The sequence below is a fragment of the Phyllobates terribilis genome, unplaced genomic scaffold (assembly GCF_046119375.1).
Source record: "Phyllobates terribilis strain yellow unplaced genomic scaffold, ASM4611937v1 Scaffold_4__5_contigs__length_816908805, whole genome shotgun sequence".
Taxonomy (NCBI): Eukaryota; Metazoa; Chordata; class Amphibia; order Anura; family Dendrobatidae; genus Phyllobates; species Phyllobates terribilis.
In genome coordinates, this window is record NW_027362764.1 from 120,696,435 (window position 1) to 120,710,581 (window position 14,147).

Below are 14,147 nucleotides of genomic sequence, written 5' to 3' on the forward strand. Positions count from 1 at the left end.
AGCATGCGCACTACAACACTTTACTCCACCCTCAACAGAGTAGAGAGAAATACACTTGGAGCACAATGGAGGACACTGTGTGGATGACGTAGGACGCATCAACCACATGAAGCAAGAAGGAGGACGGTGTCCGTAAGTTGAGAGGTGGAGCCGGATCAAGACCAGCAATGCACATCCGACCGAAGGTGAGTACAATAAAAGCTTTTTTTTTTTGTTGTGTACAGCACATTGACGATATATGCAGCATTCTAGAATGAGGTCTTACAGATGCTGGCCTTACTTTATATGGGGAAAACCTGGTGACAGGTTCCTTTAGGTAGGTCACGCTCCAGTAAAGTCAGACCCACCAGTCATAGCTAATCTTTGGAGGGGCCACATTTAGCTATAGAGGGCAGCCCTCACTTTGAATTCTGAAACAACCACATTTTGAACATCATTCCTTAATCGAATGTTGTTTTTTAATTAAAACCCATTGAAAAACATGACTTATGTCTATCTCTTCAGTCTAAACTATGAGGTACCATTACAATCTGCCAACATATCACATTCTTATCGTATTCTGTAATTCCAGTGAAAGCAACAAATGAAAGAACAATTTATCATTATCAAGTGTTTTACAGACCAGGGAAATTGAAACATAATGATACAAAATAAAAAAAAAAAAGAATAAAAAAACGGGAAGTAAAACTGATTTGTTTGATATAACAGAATGGATTTTATGGTCCTTTAGTTATAAATAGATTGTATTGATGAGTCATTTATTTCCAACTTTAAAAGTTATCACTTCTGTCGGAATTGATCCAAAATTGAAGTTGTGAAGTACAAGACATTCTGAGTTTTTAATATGTCCAGACCTAAGACTGTTACAGATTATTTTCAAAACCAACCCAAAAGAAATTATTGATTTAGGTGGATAAGAGTAAGTTGCAATACAGGACATTGCCGATATACAAAAGTGGTGCTGTTTCTCAATAAAATACCTCTTTATTAATTGTTGCTATTTTTAACCCTGAAATGGTGCAACTGTTTCTTCTACAATTTTTATACCAATGTCATAACATACAGTAGACACCATCATTGCATTTTACACATTAAATTGAAAATAAAAAACAAATCACACGTGAATGCTATTCTCCTTGTACTTGGTTGCTCTGTACCTGTAAGAATGTGCCACATGTTTTAAAGAAACGTGATGCAGTACAGAGTTTATTGAGCGTGAATGGAGAAATGATCCATGTGTTTTATTCTGTTCTTTCTTCATGCAGATGGATTCCAGTGGCTCTCTAGAGACAAGCTGCAAAGCCATACATGCCAGGTATAGACAAAATCATAGTTTTCAGGAGAAGGACTGACTACTGGATGAGCCAAGTTGACTTTAAGCTGACTAGAAGGAACTTTCATAGACATCAATAGAAAATAACACAAGTAGGGGCCAGTAGGACATTTTTTAAGATAATAGGTTCTTGGATGAATGGAAACCTATGTTGTAAAGCTTAAAAGATGAGCCTTTCCTCTGCACAAATATTCATTTCACATTTGACTGACTTATATACAATCCTAAAGTATTTATGTCTCATCATTGTTTCTTTTACTCCCTGTATTTTTCATAAATTTACTTTCAGAACTATCATTCAGATAGAAATTTGTATTTTTCCTGAAAGTATGGGTCTCCGATGTCAGGCTCACCAAGTGAAGTTGATTCACGAAGCCTCAGGTCTGGGTGGGCACAGGGACCCTGGGCATTGGTGCAGCTTCCTCGAGGACACGTGGAACTTTAAGGACTTGGACAACCAGCAATATCTCAATATCAGGAGTAATAGGATAGATAAAGTGGAATCCAGCAGGGATGAATGCAAGTTCAAACACAACAAACACAGACGGCAGAGCACACCAAACATAGGGCTAGAGTCTCAATCCCAAGACACAGGTGCGTGTCTTATTGGACCTTAAATGGGCCTAGGGAGATAATATCATTAATCCATACTGGGCAACTTTCAAAACCAGATGTGGAGCACAAGTGAGAGCACTGAACCCAGGGGAAGGAATCAGAACCCACAATACACAAGATAGATGTGTATCATCCGAAACCATTAGACATTGTAAACGGCCTTTGCCTTTCCAAAATGCTTAAAATAAAATTTGGGACCTGTTTCATCACAGCTTTTAAATGAAAACCTTTGAAAACTTGCAAAATTTTGGTGCAACTTGAGGCTGTGTGAAAATTGTGCAACTTTTGGCATTTTTTTACATCATTTTTGCCCAGCTCTTACAAAGTGGGCTGAGTTAGGACGGTAGAAGGCATGGTGACCTCCACTCTTCAAATTCATGATGAGCGGCAGCGCTCCTTACTCCATAAGTCTTACTCCAGCAGGGACTGATGTAAGATTTGTGGCGAGGTGCACACTGAGGTGCACGTCACTTGTCAGACGCTCCTGATTCATTAAGAGTAGTGTTGAGCGAGTATGTTCTGTCCGAGTATGCTCGGGCCGAGCTCCGAGTATTTACAGCTGCTCGGTGATATGTTTGAATCGCTCCCGTGTGCATGATTTGCGACTGTTTGACAGCTTTATTACATGTGAGGAATGTATAAGAACGGGAGCGATTCAACCATATCACCAAGCAGCTATAAATACTCGGAGCTCGGCCTGAGCGTACTCGGCGAAAGGGTTAATAGAACATACTCGCTCAACACTAATTAAGAGGTGTGCAACTGTTAAAGAGTCAGGAGTGTCTGACTACAACCCCCCCGCATCAAGACCAGCATGAACATCTCCGGTCTCCCCGCATCAAGACCGGCATGAACAACTCCGGTCTACCCACATCAAGACCAGCATGAACAGCTCCGGTCTCCCCGCGTCAAGACCGACATGAACAGCTCCAGTCTCCTCGCATCAAGACCAGCATGAACAGCTCCGGTCTCCCTGCATCAAGACCAGCATGAACAGCTCCGGTCTCCCCGCATCAAGACCAGCATGAACAGCTCCAGTCTCCCCGCATCAAGACCAGCATGAACAGCTCCGGTCTCCCTGCGTCAAGACCGGCATGAACAGCTCTGGTCTCCTCGCATCAAGACCAGCATGAACAGCTCCGGTCTCCACGCATCAAGACCAGCATGAACAGCTCCGGTCTCCCCGCATCAAGACCAGCATGAACAGCTCCGGTCTCCCCACATCAAGACCAGCATGAACAGCTCCGGTCTCCCCGCATCAAGACGGGTATGAATAGCTCCAGTCTCCCCGCATCAAGACCAGCATGAACAGCTCCGGTCTCCCCACATCAAGACGGGCGTGAACAGCTCCAGTCTTGATGAATCAGGTCCTATGTCTGATGACTGAGAGAGCACTAGAGAAGAAGCTAAACATAATACGCGTTGAGTTTTTAGGTCTTAGCCAGTATAATAAAACATTGGCACCCATTATATATTTAGTGATTTGTAATAAAGATACATCAGGGAAACTTATTTTAACAAGAACAAGGGAGATCCAAATACTATGCTGCTATAAATATAAGACCAACATAAAAAACGACTAGTTCTTGTTAAGAGTTTCTGAAGCTAATGGAATTTGTTGTAAAAAACTGTGTATATAATAAATGGCACACATAAAATAAGCAGGTACAACCAAAGTGAAGTCACATTTAATGTATGTGTAATGTTACAGGATTATACTGCGCATACTGCACCAGCTACTCAGGATCCGAATACAGAGCGGTCTGGAGAACGTCTCATAACAACCCGCAATGTTGTGTTTGGAATATAACAAAAATCCCACCATTTACCCTTAAATCAAGAATATCAAAATCAAATACAAAATCAAGAGTTTCTTCTAATTAGTAAACTTTTTAATTTTGTTTACCAAGTTACAAGCCAAAGGTGCCATATATGCAACCCCTGTAGATGAAGAGGAGCCTGTAGATAAATTGGTCAGATGCCATCTTAGAAGGCAAATAGTAATATGTATTACTGCATATTTAATGGACTGAACTGATGAATTTCATGGCTCATAATTACTTGTGAATTGTAATCTACCAGAGCAATTAACTAATATGTGGGGGATATGCAACATGGATGCTCTAGAAGAAGGAGGTGGTCTTTGATAAACAGTTAGTTGTTCGTATCTTCATTTAAAATAAAAAGCCTTCTAATAACCTTTAGAGAGAATCTATCACCAGGTTTTTGCCACCTAATCTGAGCTAAGGGCAGCATAATGTAGAAACAGAGACCCTGATTCCAGCAATATAGGCTGCTTGCTGTAGGTTTGATAAATCACTATTTTATCAGCATGAAATTATCACTAGAGGACTAGTAAACCTGCTGCCATGTAGTCCTCTACATCATGATCTCTTATAACTCCACCCACACCTCTGATTGGCAGCTTACTGCCTATGCACAGTGTACACAGAAAGCAGCCAATCAGTGGTGTGGGCGGGGTTACACAGGGCTCAGCATTCAGAGAACAGCAGATAAAACAGTGTTTTTTATAAAAACTGCAGCAAGCAACCGAGTAAGTGATACATTGCTGGAATCAGAGACTCGACCCCTACATCATGCTGCTCTCTGATGGGGTAGAAAAATCTGGTTACAGATTCCCATTAAGGACCTTATATACAATAGATAAAAGTCAGCTGATTCTGCCAATTTCAGGGGAGTTGGCTGACCATCTAATGTGTTTAGTGGCCTCCCGACTATCCCCCAATAGATGATATCAGGAGATATAAGGATCAGGTGGGTTTATGATAAAATAAAGTCACTGTATCCTTCTGCAACATTTCGGATAAAACTTATTTCACTATAACTTTTGTAAATTTAAAATCGATCCTACTTTACACATCCTAAAAAGTAACAAGAACAACATTCTCTAATCTTAAATGGCAATCTAAAATAAAAATTCTGAAAAGTAATTTCCTTCTTGTGATATTCTGTCTTAATAGACAGAATGCGCTCCTTCAATTTACGACCCGGTTTTTGCACCCAAGTGACATTCAAAAATTGTTCTCCTCCTGTACTGAAGCTGAAGGACAAATAACTTTGACTCTACAAAAAAATAACTTGAATAACCTAATGAATCCCACAGGTATGACTGTTCAGATAGAGCAGATTCTTGAAATGAGTTTCAGGCCAAAAAAAAATGAGAAGATAAACAGAAAAATAATATACAAGATTGAAGCCATGAAGTAATAAGCTTCGATGAGAATACCGAATTGAAATCCAAAGGGAAATCAGCCCTCCAAAGTGAGATGACAGATGCTGAATATATTACTTAAAGATACAGTGCTACCTCTAAGTAAATGTATATGTCAATATAAATCACATCATGTTCTGTCTATCCATCCCGATGGACATCTCAGCTGCTGATACAGAAATATGATCACATATTGTTGAATACTGATGTTGATGTATTCTTCCAAAATGTACTAGATTCCAGTTATATGATTTCCTCTCTGTATAACTAGGACTTCTGAAGCACAGATGACGTTTCGTTAGTATCAGACAAGATAAGTGGCAATTACTAATAATACATCTTAAGGGAATACTGTATCAGCCGTGGTCGTGTATGTAGAAGAAAGTCATAGGAACACATGAGAACTGTAACTGGCATGGTATAGTACTCAATATTAACTTATTATAAATATTAATGTATATATTTTATTGTCACCGTCAATATCAAATTTTTAAGAATTGGAATTAGTAGATGGTGTACATTTTGGTAATGTGATACCTGAGCCAATATTACCTGCCAAGAGGTTATAAGATTTGGGCTAAAATACGTCCAAAAGTTACTTGTGCAATTCGTCATTAAAAATGTGTCTAATTTCTCTAAATTTTGGATTGTACTGTAAGTTATGTAAAGTTTACAAAGTGTACTAATTCTTTTTTTGGGCACCTTATTGGTACATTTCTTTTTTAAATTATTATTTTAGCTGTACATTTATTACAGCTGTTTGCAATGATAGGGTTCGCTCTCACTTGCGATGCAACAGGACCAGTGCAATCCGATAAAAAATCCGATTGCACTCGCCCCAATGTTACCCTGTGGGGCAGCGCACATCTTCGATTATTTTCTCATGCCGATTCAGCATGCGAAAAACAATCGCAGCATGCTGTGATTGTATCCTCAAATCGGATCGCATGCACCCGTATAAGTCTATGGGTGCGTGTGAAACATCGCACTGCACTCGGATAACACCCGAGTGCAGTGCGATACCCGCTGACGCCGGCAACAGAGGAGATGGAGAAATTGATTTCTCCGTCCCCTCTGCAGCTGTGCTGTGATCGAGAGGATCGGAGCACGGAGCACTGACATTTGGCTCCCGCTCGCAGCAGAACAGGAGCCGAATGTCATTAGCATATGGCATCCCATGCTCTCGCATCGGGTGCCGTATGCTAGTGGGACCCCAGCCTTAATGGGGTTATCCAGAACTAGAACATTTTTTCACTATGGGCTGAAGACCGAAGAGAAAGATAGTAACTACCAGCCTAGTGTGCCCCTCAGCGATCTCCACCGGATCATAGATCGCTCCTGCCAGTGATTCAGCGGCTTACGTTGACACAGCACCGGCTTCTCATCAGTTCTGTTCTTTTGATGGTGCATGATGTCATGCTGATTGACAGCCGACTCCCTTCTGCCTCACTGCGAGAAGTCATCTATCAATCAGTATGACGCCCCATCGACAGATCAGCCCAGAAAAGGGAGAGCCTATCAATCAATATGACGCCCTATCGACAGATCAGCCCTGAAAAAGAAGAGCCTATCAATATGACGCCCCATCGACAGACCAGCCCAGAAAAGGAAGAAGTGCATTGTTAATGTAGAGCAGCCGAATTGCTGCCGCTGCATTGAGCAGGTAGGTAATTGCCTCTGGTAGCAACTACCTGCCTGTTAGGTTTTAGGCCCATAGTTAAAAAATAAAATGTCCTGGACAATCCCTTTAAAATGACCCCTAATTGATTAATAGGCTTTTCTTAAAGTTCCTTAAAGGGAATCTGTCAAAAAGATCTACCTTCCCCTCCCCTGACTGTTTATATGGTCATGGTAGTTAGTCTCTGAAAGATAATATCATGCACACCTTTACTGATGCAATCTGTTACTCCCTGACTGAAAAGTCAATGTTTTAATTAGTATGCTAATGAAGTTTAAGTGCTCTAGGAGTGTCAAAGTACTACCTAAGCTCCTGCCTCCCGGAATCAATTCCTCACCAAGCCCTCTTGCTCTGCTTGACAGACTGCTCACTGGCTGGGTAGTCAAGTCATGGGAGTGGGTGGATCATTCTGACATATTCCTTTTAATGATACTCTGGGCAAATCTAAGACTATTGTAAGATAGGTAAGCACTACTACCTATGCCAATATTTGTATTTATATACATATAGTACATTTGTTTGCTGTTGAATTGTCTTGTCACTCTTATTGCAGAAACTATGGAGCTGATTGCAGGAAGCTGTATTGCAGAAACTAATGAGCTGTTTGCAGGAAGTGAGTCAGTATGTAACTGAATTATATGTCAGGTAGAAGTTCCCTGTTACTGAGCAGAGAAAAGAAATAGGTTAGACACATGAAGCACTTACTAAAGAAGGAGCCCAACATCGAGGGAGTTTTAAAGGAGCTTGTAAAGAGTGCTACTGTTACAGAAATACATATTGGTGGTGGAATGTTTTCAATAAGTTCCATCTCAAGTCTCTAAAGATGCACCAAAGGATATGGCAGACAATAGCACAGAAGGACAACTGTGATGACAGTGGGCTGCAGTATGAGATAGACTCATGGGCCACGATTCATTAAGACTGGTGTTGTGCACAACAGTCTTAAGCAATGGGTCCACGGGAGTAAGATGTACCTAATTCATTAAGAGTCCTCTTACAGAAATGTACTCCAGTCAGGGAGTAAGTGTTCATGAATTTGATGTATTGGTGTACCTGTCTGGGACTGGAGTGAAAACACCAAAAGTCACGATAGTTCCAAGTTGTGCAAAAATTTTGCGACTTATTAAAGGATTTTACACCACAATCCTAGCATTAACAACTTATTGAATTGGCTCCACGCACTTTGTGAGGAAGGAAGGTGTGTATGTTACATGTTTTGATATACTATATGTTTAGTTGGAGTGAGCGTTTTAATTTAAAAAGTGTCAGTGGGCTGGAAGTCCAGACAGTGGATGACAAGAAGCCTGTGGAGATGAATAGTTGATCACTTAATGTGGAATTTGGTGATACACATGTGAGACTTGACATTATTGTCACTGACTGAACTAATGTGGGCAGTGCTTGCAGTCAGCCTGGGCATACAATCAGTTCTAGGGCATCATCTGAGACTGTGATAGAAGTCAGTCCATAAGGGAGCCAAAATGCTTTGGGATGTACAAAACAGGAATACTGGGCCTGGGAGGAACTGTGTGTGACGTCAGGCTTGGACAGGCTAGTGACAAGTGTGTTACAATTGCAAGTCTGCTCCCTGGCCTGTGAGTTGACCCTAGCTATTCAATCATTTTGAGCAGTGGAATGAATGGGACTGATAGCTGTGGTCAGTTATGAAAGGGCTCTAAGGACTAGGGCCAGCTGTAGCTTATCCCCCTGACTGAGTATTGTATGTATGCAGCATTTCAAACTGAAGTTAAACTATATGTAGTCATGACAGTCTGCATGAAAGTAACACTGACTCTGAAGTTAACATTGGAATTGTTTGGGTGTGAAACTTTGTCTGTGTCCTTATCAGTAAGTGTTAAGACTAGAAACCACCAAGCATAAGGGTGTCACCTACAGTGTACTGCAACCACTAAGAATATAGCACTACTTATTCTGAACAGCAACTATCAAGCTTCTATGCCATTTAATGTGAACTGTAGAGATGAGCAAATCAATTTGAAACAAGTTGAATTTGCTTCAGATTTTACCCCTAAATTTGGATTCTTCTGAATCCAAACTTTTAGCAATTTGCTTGTTGCAGATTTAGCAAAATTGTAGCTGTATGCCATTTTGCTGAATTGTAGAGGCCAGGAAAGGGGTTGAAAAAAATCGAATACCTTGCCCCTCAGCTGTCCTCCCATAGTCCACTGTCCAATCCTTCACTCAGTATGGCTTTTTTTTTGTTCAGACATATTCACTCTGTGGCAGGGCTTCAAGGTCTGAGGAGGTTTTTAACTTCATGACCAGCTGGTTAGGCCTCGTAAAGTGACAGCTCATGACCTCATAGGCCTAGTCAACAGCGGAAGACCCGACATAGAGGGAAGAGGACATTGCACTAGAGGAAAAGAATGGTCGGAGAGAGAGAAGGAATAGATGGTGGCTGTTGCAGCAGTAAGACAGGTGAGTATTTTTTTTTACACCCCTTGATTATTATGCTCAAAGGTCTAGAAAGACAACAAAGCAAAAGGCTTTGAATAACTTCGATGTAAATGTAATTCCCTTGCCATATTTAAGAAAATTGCCAATTTCGATTTCGACAGATTTGCTTGCCACTAGTGAATTGTCACTGCCAAGCATACTGTGCCTTGTCAATGAATCTATAACCATCAAGCATAAAGTGCAACTTAATGCATTTGCAATCACTGGGAATTTTTGTTCCTTTGTTGTAAGAAAAAGATAAGTAAACTTCTGTTCAAGTGAAATGATTTATTTAAAGGGGAACCTATTACTACCAACTACTTCTTACATGATACTGCAAAACCGAATTAGATGGTACATTACAGAGAAATTTTTTCAATTCATGCTACCACCCTAGCCTTGCATTACACAATATGTCCATTAAGCCCAGAGTTTTCCTCTTTGATATATTTATGCTTTGGATTTGGAGTCGACATACTATGTCATATAGTACAAAAATTGTCCTCGCTCCTAATAGGGTTCATAATCTTTTTTTTTCTATCTCAGTCATGGCCAAAATACTTTTCTTGGATGTGGGAAGAAACTGGCGTATCCAGAAAATGTCTTCATAAACACGAGAAGAACATATAAACTCCTGCCGGAGGTTATACTTGGTCAGATCGAATCCAGGACTTCAGCGATGCAAGTCAACGGAGCTAACCACTGAGTAAGCAAAGATTTAATTATCTCTCTTTTCATACACTCAATAAGTTACTGCGAAAAGCACCCGGCTGTTGAATAAAAGCATAATAAGCTTAAGATGTTAGGGTGAAAGAATGTATTAAAGTGAGGTTATCTTTACTTGACATGAATTAAAGGCTTACAAGTCACTCAAGTTTCTGGAGTTTACAGAGCAGTGGATCAGCTTGAAGGGTGCAAGTTACATATTATATATATTTTACCCAGGATGTTAAATTAACTAAATGATCAGTAATTGTACATTTATACCTGTAGAGTTATGTCATGCTTAACGACAAATTGAACTTTTTGCACTTGTACCAAGTAATGTACCACTAAGTGCTAACAGTTTGCCACATTGACATCTCAAAAGTCGATAAACTGATCTTTAGAACTATCTACACAGTCACCACCGAGGTCATCTCAGTCCCTGTCACTGTCGTCTGTTTTTAGGGACCAAAGTTTTAATAGCAGAAACTTTTAACACCATGCCTGCCAAGTGTTAACAGTATAATTACCTTTTGCCTGAAACCGTTCTTAAAAAAAATACTATATAATGATTATATAGTAGATACATCTTAAACATGTACGGCATACGAAAAGGACCACAATGAAAATACCTAAATGCAAACATGACATACAACATATGCCAAATCAATACAAACTGCACATTGTATTTAAAATGTCCCCACCCTCCAAAAAAAACCCACATAAAAGTACACCAAAACTTTTGCAGAATTAACCAATATAGCAGTGTTCCAGAAAATGAAATTGATGAAAGCGTTGAGGACAAATCTCTTCTAAATTACAGCATGCAGTGAGTGCTATACCTATCAATAAATAGCCCCAACAATGGGGGGCTATAAATTGCATGCTTTAGTGCTCAATTCAACTGTATGACTGAGTGGGATCATTTTATCAAACAATCATAAAGCAGATCAAGTCTACCAGCCACTGTGTAGACTTCTTAAAGAGGTTCTCCTACTCTACACACTCATGGCACATACACAGTCTACATCTATTGGCAAATGGAAGACGTTGGCATTGGATAAAAAAACTAAATGGGTGTCACTTCCTTTTTTTGGCTGCCAGCTATTTGATCTTAAATCATAGTATGATCATATCCACAGGATACGTCACAATTATCTAAAGTAGGCAATCAATCTGTGACCCAGATCTGGCATTCAATAGTCGGCATAGAGCCGATTATCCTTGTGGTCGATGCCCCAATTTAAGTAGATCCCTATCCAAAAAAAATTAAAAGCTTATACAATTTATATCCCAGATCAACAACAGACCTAATTCTGACATCAGAAAAGACATTAGTTTATAGTTTGAAAGTACAAAAGATTTGAACCAACTATATACAGACAATATATACTTGGTAGATAACCAGCAAGAACACAGTAGTTGCTGAGGATTTATAACACCATCATTAAATTTGAAAACAAGTGTCCAAGTAAAACTTCCTTTTATATTTCAATTAGTTACATCCACCAGTACTGGTGCCAGTCCAAACATACTGGATAGTAGGGCATGCATAATTTCATTATACTAGTAATTTGTCATTAAAAATTGCGTAAATGCACAAGAGGCAACTACTTAAGTGGTGGCATCGTTACAAAATACAGGACTGAGATCGGAATAATGCCAATTTTTGGCAGCTTCTGTCAAAAACCAACATCAATACATAATCCCCACTGTGCGCAGCGGATTAAGAGGTCAGTGCTTTACAAGGTCCTAAGATTTTATTGCTAGGCTGGCACTGGTACTGTGGTGGTAACTAGGACTCCCGCATCAAGGGAATAAGCTCTGCCAAATGAAGTTGTTTTGTGACAGCTTCTCTTCATCAACTATGATAAAATGATTTTCACCCGCACTATTTCTAGAATTACATTACACCATCACAGTTCACAGGTTACATATAATTAGACAAAGGGCAGAATTGACCAATTTCAGCTTGAAGTAAATTGCAGATGTGATCTCATCTGAACATAAAACAGTTGCTCTTTGCATCATTTATAAGAAGAGATCGACTGTTCTGATGTGAAGAACATGCCTCAAAGAGCATTTAGGGAAAGCAAAGCACTGACCAAAGAGACAATTTTCCTTTAATGCACCAAGAAAGTATAATAAAAGTTTTCCGAGTCCTAATAATACTGTTATTTCCTGTGTTAATGGAGACACTAAACCCAATGTCTGTTCTCTCCCTTAGTTGTGTAGTTATTTTTCTTACTATACAGCAAATGAGAAACACTGCTTAGGGGTGATTGTATGGGGTGATTGTACATTTTCAGGGGTTGAAAGAACAAAAAGTTTAGAAAAAATTTTGAAAAATTTTAGGGGTTGACTGATAAAAAGTTTAGAAAAAGTTTTGTCAATTTTTCAGGGGTTGATTGACAAAAAGTTTATAAAAATCTCTGCCCCCATGAGGAGTTCATGTATAAACATTTGTGAATGAGATTAGCAGATCTTTATATAATATCAAGATTGACTCATACACCAAGCACCATTATGGCAAAAAGTTTTTCAATCTGCACATGACACACCGTATCCCATCTAATACCCAAAACTAAATTGTATGATTTTTCTATGGAAGGAGGAGGGGTGATGTGCTCTCGGACTTATGTAATGGCACACAATTAAAAAAAAACAAAAAACAGTCAAACTCAATATCTGACATTTTTAATTAATAATAATAATAATAATAATTATTATTCAGCTAAGGACATCTGGCGGGACCTGCTAGATCTGCTAGACCCCCTCCAAAAAATAATGACAAAATACTGTGTCTGAGCAAGATTACTTTAGAAAGAGATCTACTTTAGGTTTAGCGCGCCATTAACACAGGATTGTGTGGTGGTACCATTGAATACGACAGACTTCTGCAAACAAGTTAACCCCTTCATCGCCAAGAGCAAAACCCTCCTTTCGCGGGGCAGCATCCCCCCCCCCCCCCCCCACCTCCGTGTAATCCAATAACTGTGAACGGATAATCCAAAAATCATTGGTCAAAGATGAGCTATCCCCAGGGATAATCCATAATCCCGGCTTTCTGGCCACTGATCATGACTGCATAATCTAGTACAGATGTCTATCGCCAGCTACCTCTAGCTGGTACAAAGCACAGTGCTTCCTCGGGTGATGCCAACAGGGAACAGGTGAAAACATCAGGCAACCAGCCACAGAGCAGCAGCAGATGTAAAACTTGTAGTAGACTAGTTCCCCCCCCCATACATTGCAGGGCAGGTTACCCCCACCATCAGTGCCAGGGGAGTGTGACAGCTGTGTACCCAGCAGTGCTCTGCCCCACGCCCCAGCAGCTTCCACTTACCAGTACGTTGCCCTGCATTTTAACCGTTTTGATAATCGGCTTGTCCTTCATGTTGCCTCTGTGTGTCTTTCTCTCAATCCATTCGAGTTTAGGAAGCAGCTCCCTGTTTATGATTTCACATGTCTACGCTGTGTAGCACTGGGTGGCCACCTCCTCCTCCTCCTCCTCCTCTTCTCTGTCTTGTGGGGTTTTGAATGGGAGTTATCAGCCTCACTGAGGAGGGACATACAAAAAGGGATGACAGTTCCCGCTTGATAAAAGGAATGCCAACTGAATACAACCAAAGGGCAACCAAGATTCGTGTAGATCTCAAGAAATCACATCCTTGCAGATCACATCTTCCAAGGGCTAATTGCTAAGATTGCTTTCTGATAAATTTACATGCGGAAAGCGAGGAATGACAACCGCATAGTACGGAATGACATCTGAATATATATATATATATATTTATTTATTTAGAATATTTTCACATCCCCCAAATCCACACGCTAGATTTTATTCCATATGGAATATAATAGTTCTAAAAAAAATTGTAAAATATTATGGACGCACAACTCATTAATGTAGAATGACAACTCCTTCTGTGGTCCAAACAGAAATGTAATAGAAAAAAAAACAGCATGAGTTACATAAAAAGACCCTGCTTTTTATAAGATCTTCGCACTCACACACTAATCCGGTATCTTATTGCTCCCCTATGAAAGTTTTATCAAATGCTGTCAATTCACACAATTGATTCTTTGCCACCCACACCCTCAGCAGATTTTAAGGGTTGGTATTC

At 40.0% G+C, this 14,147-nt stretch overlaps 1 protein-coding gene across 2 annotated transcripts in view; it reads right to left on the bottom strand.

Moving 5' to 3' along the window:
- DPP6 (dipeptidyl peptidase like 6) overlaps positions 1-13,550 on the bottom strand; it is a 2,068,973-nt gene extending 2,055,423 nt beyond the window's left edge. For both annotated transcript variants that reach the window (XM_073677704.1, XM_073677702.1), the window contains exon 1: positions 13,367-13,550. In XM_073677704.1, coding sequence (XP_073533805.1) covers positions 13,367-13,417 — 51 coding nt within the window. In that variant the 5' untranslated portion in view covers positions 13,418-13,550. The remainder of the gene's footprint in view (positions 1-13,366) is intronic.
- Between the last annotated feature and the right edge of the window lie 597 nt (positions 13,551-14,147).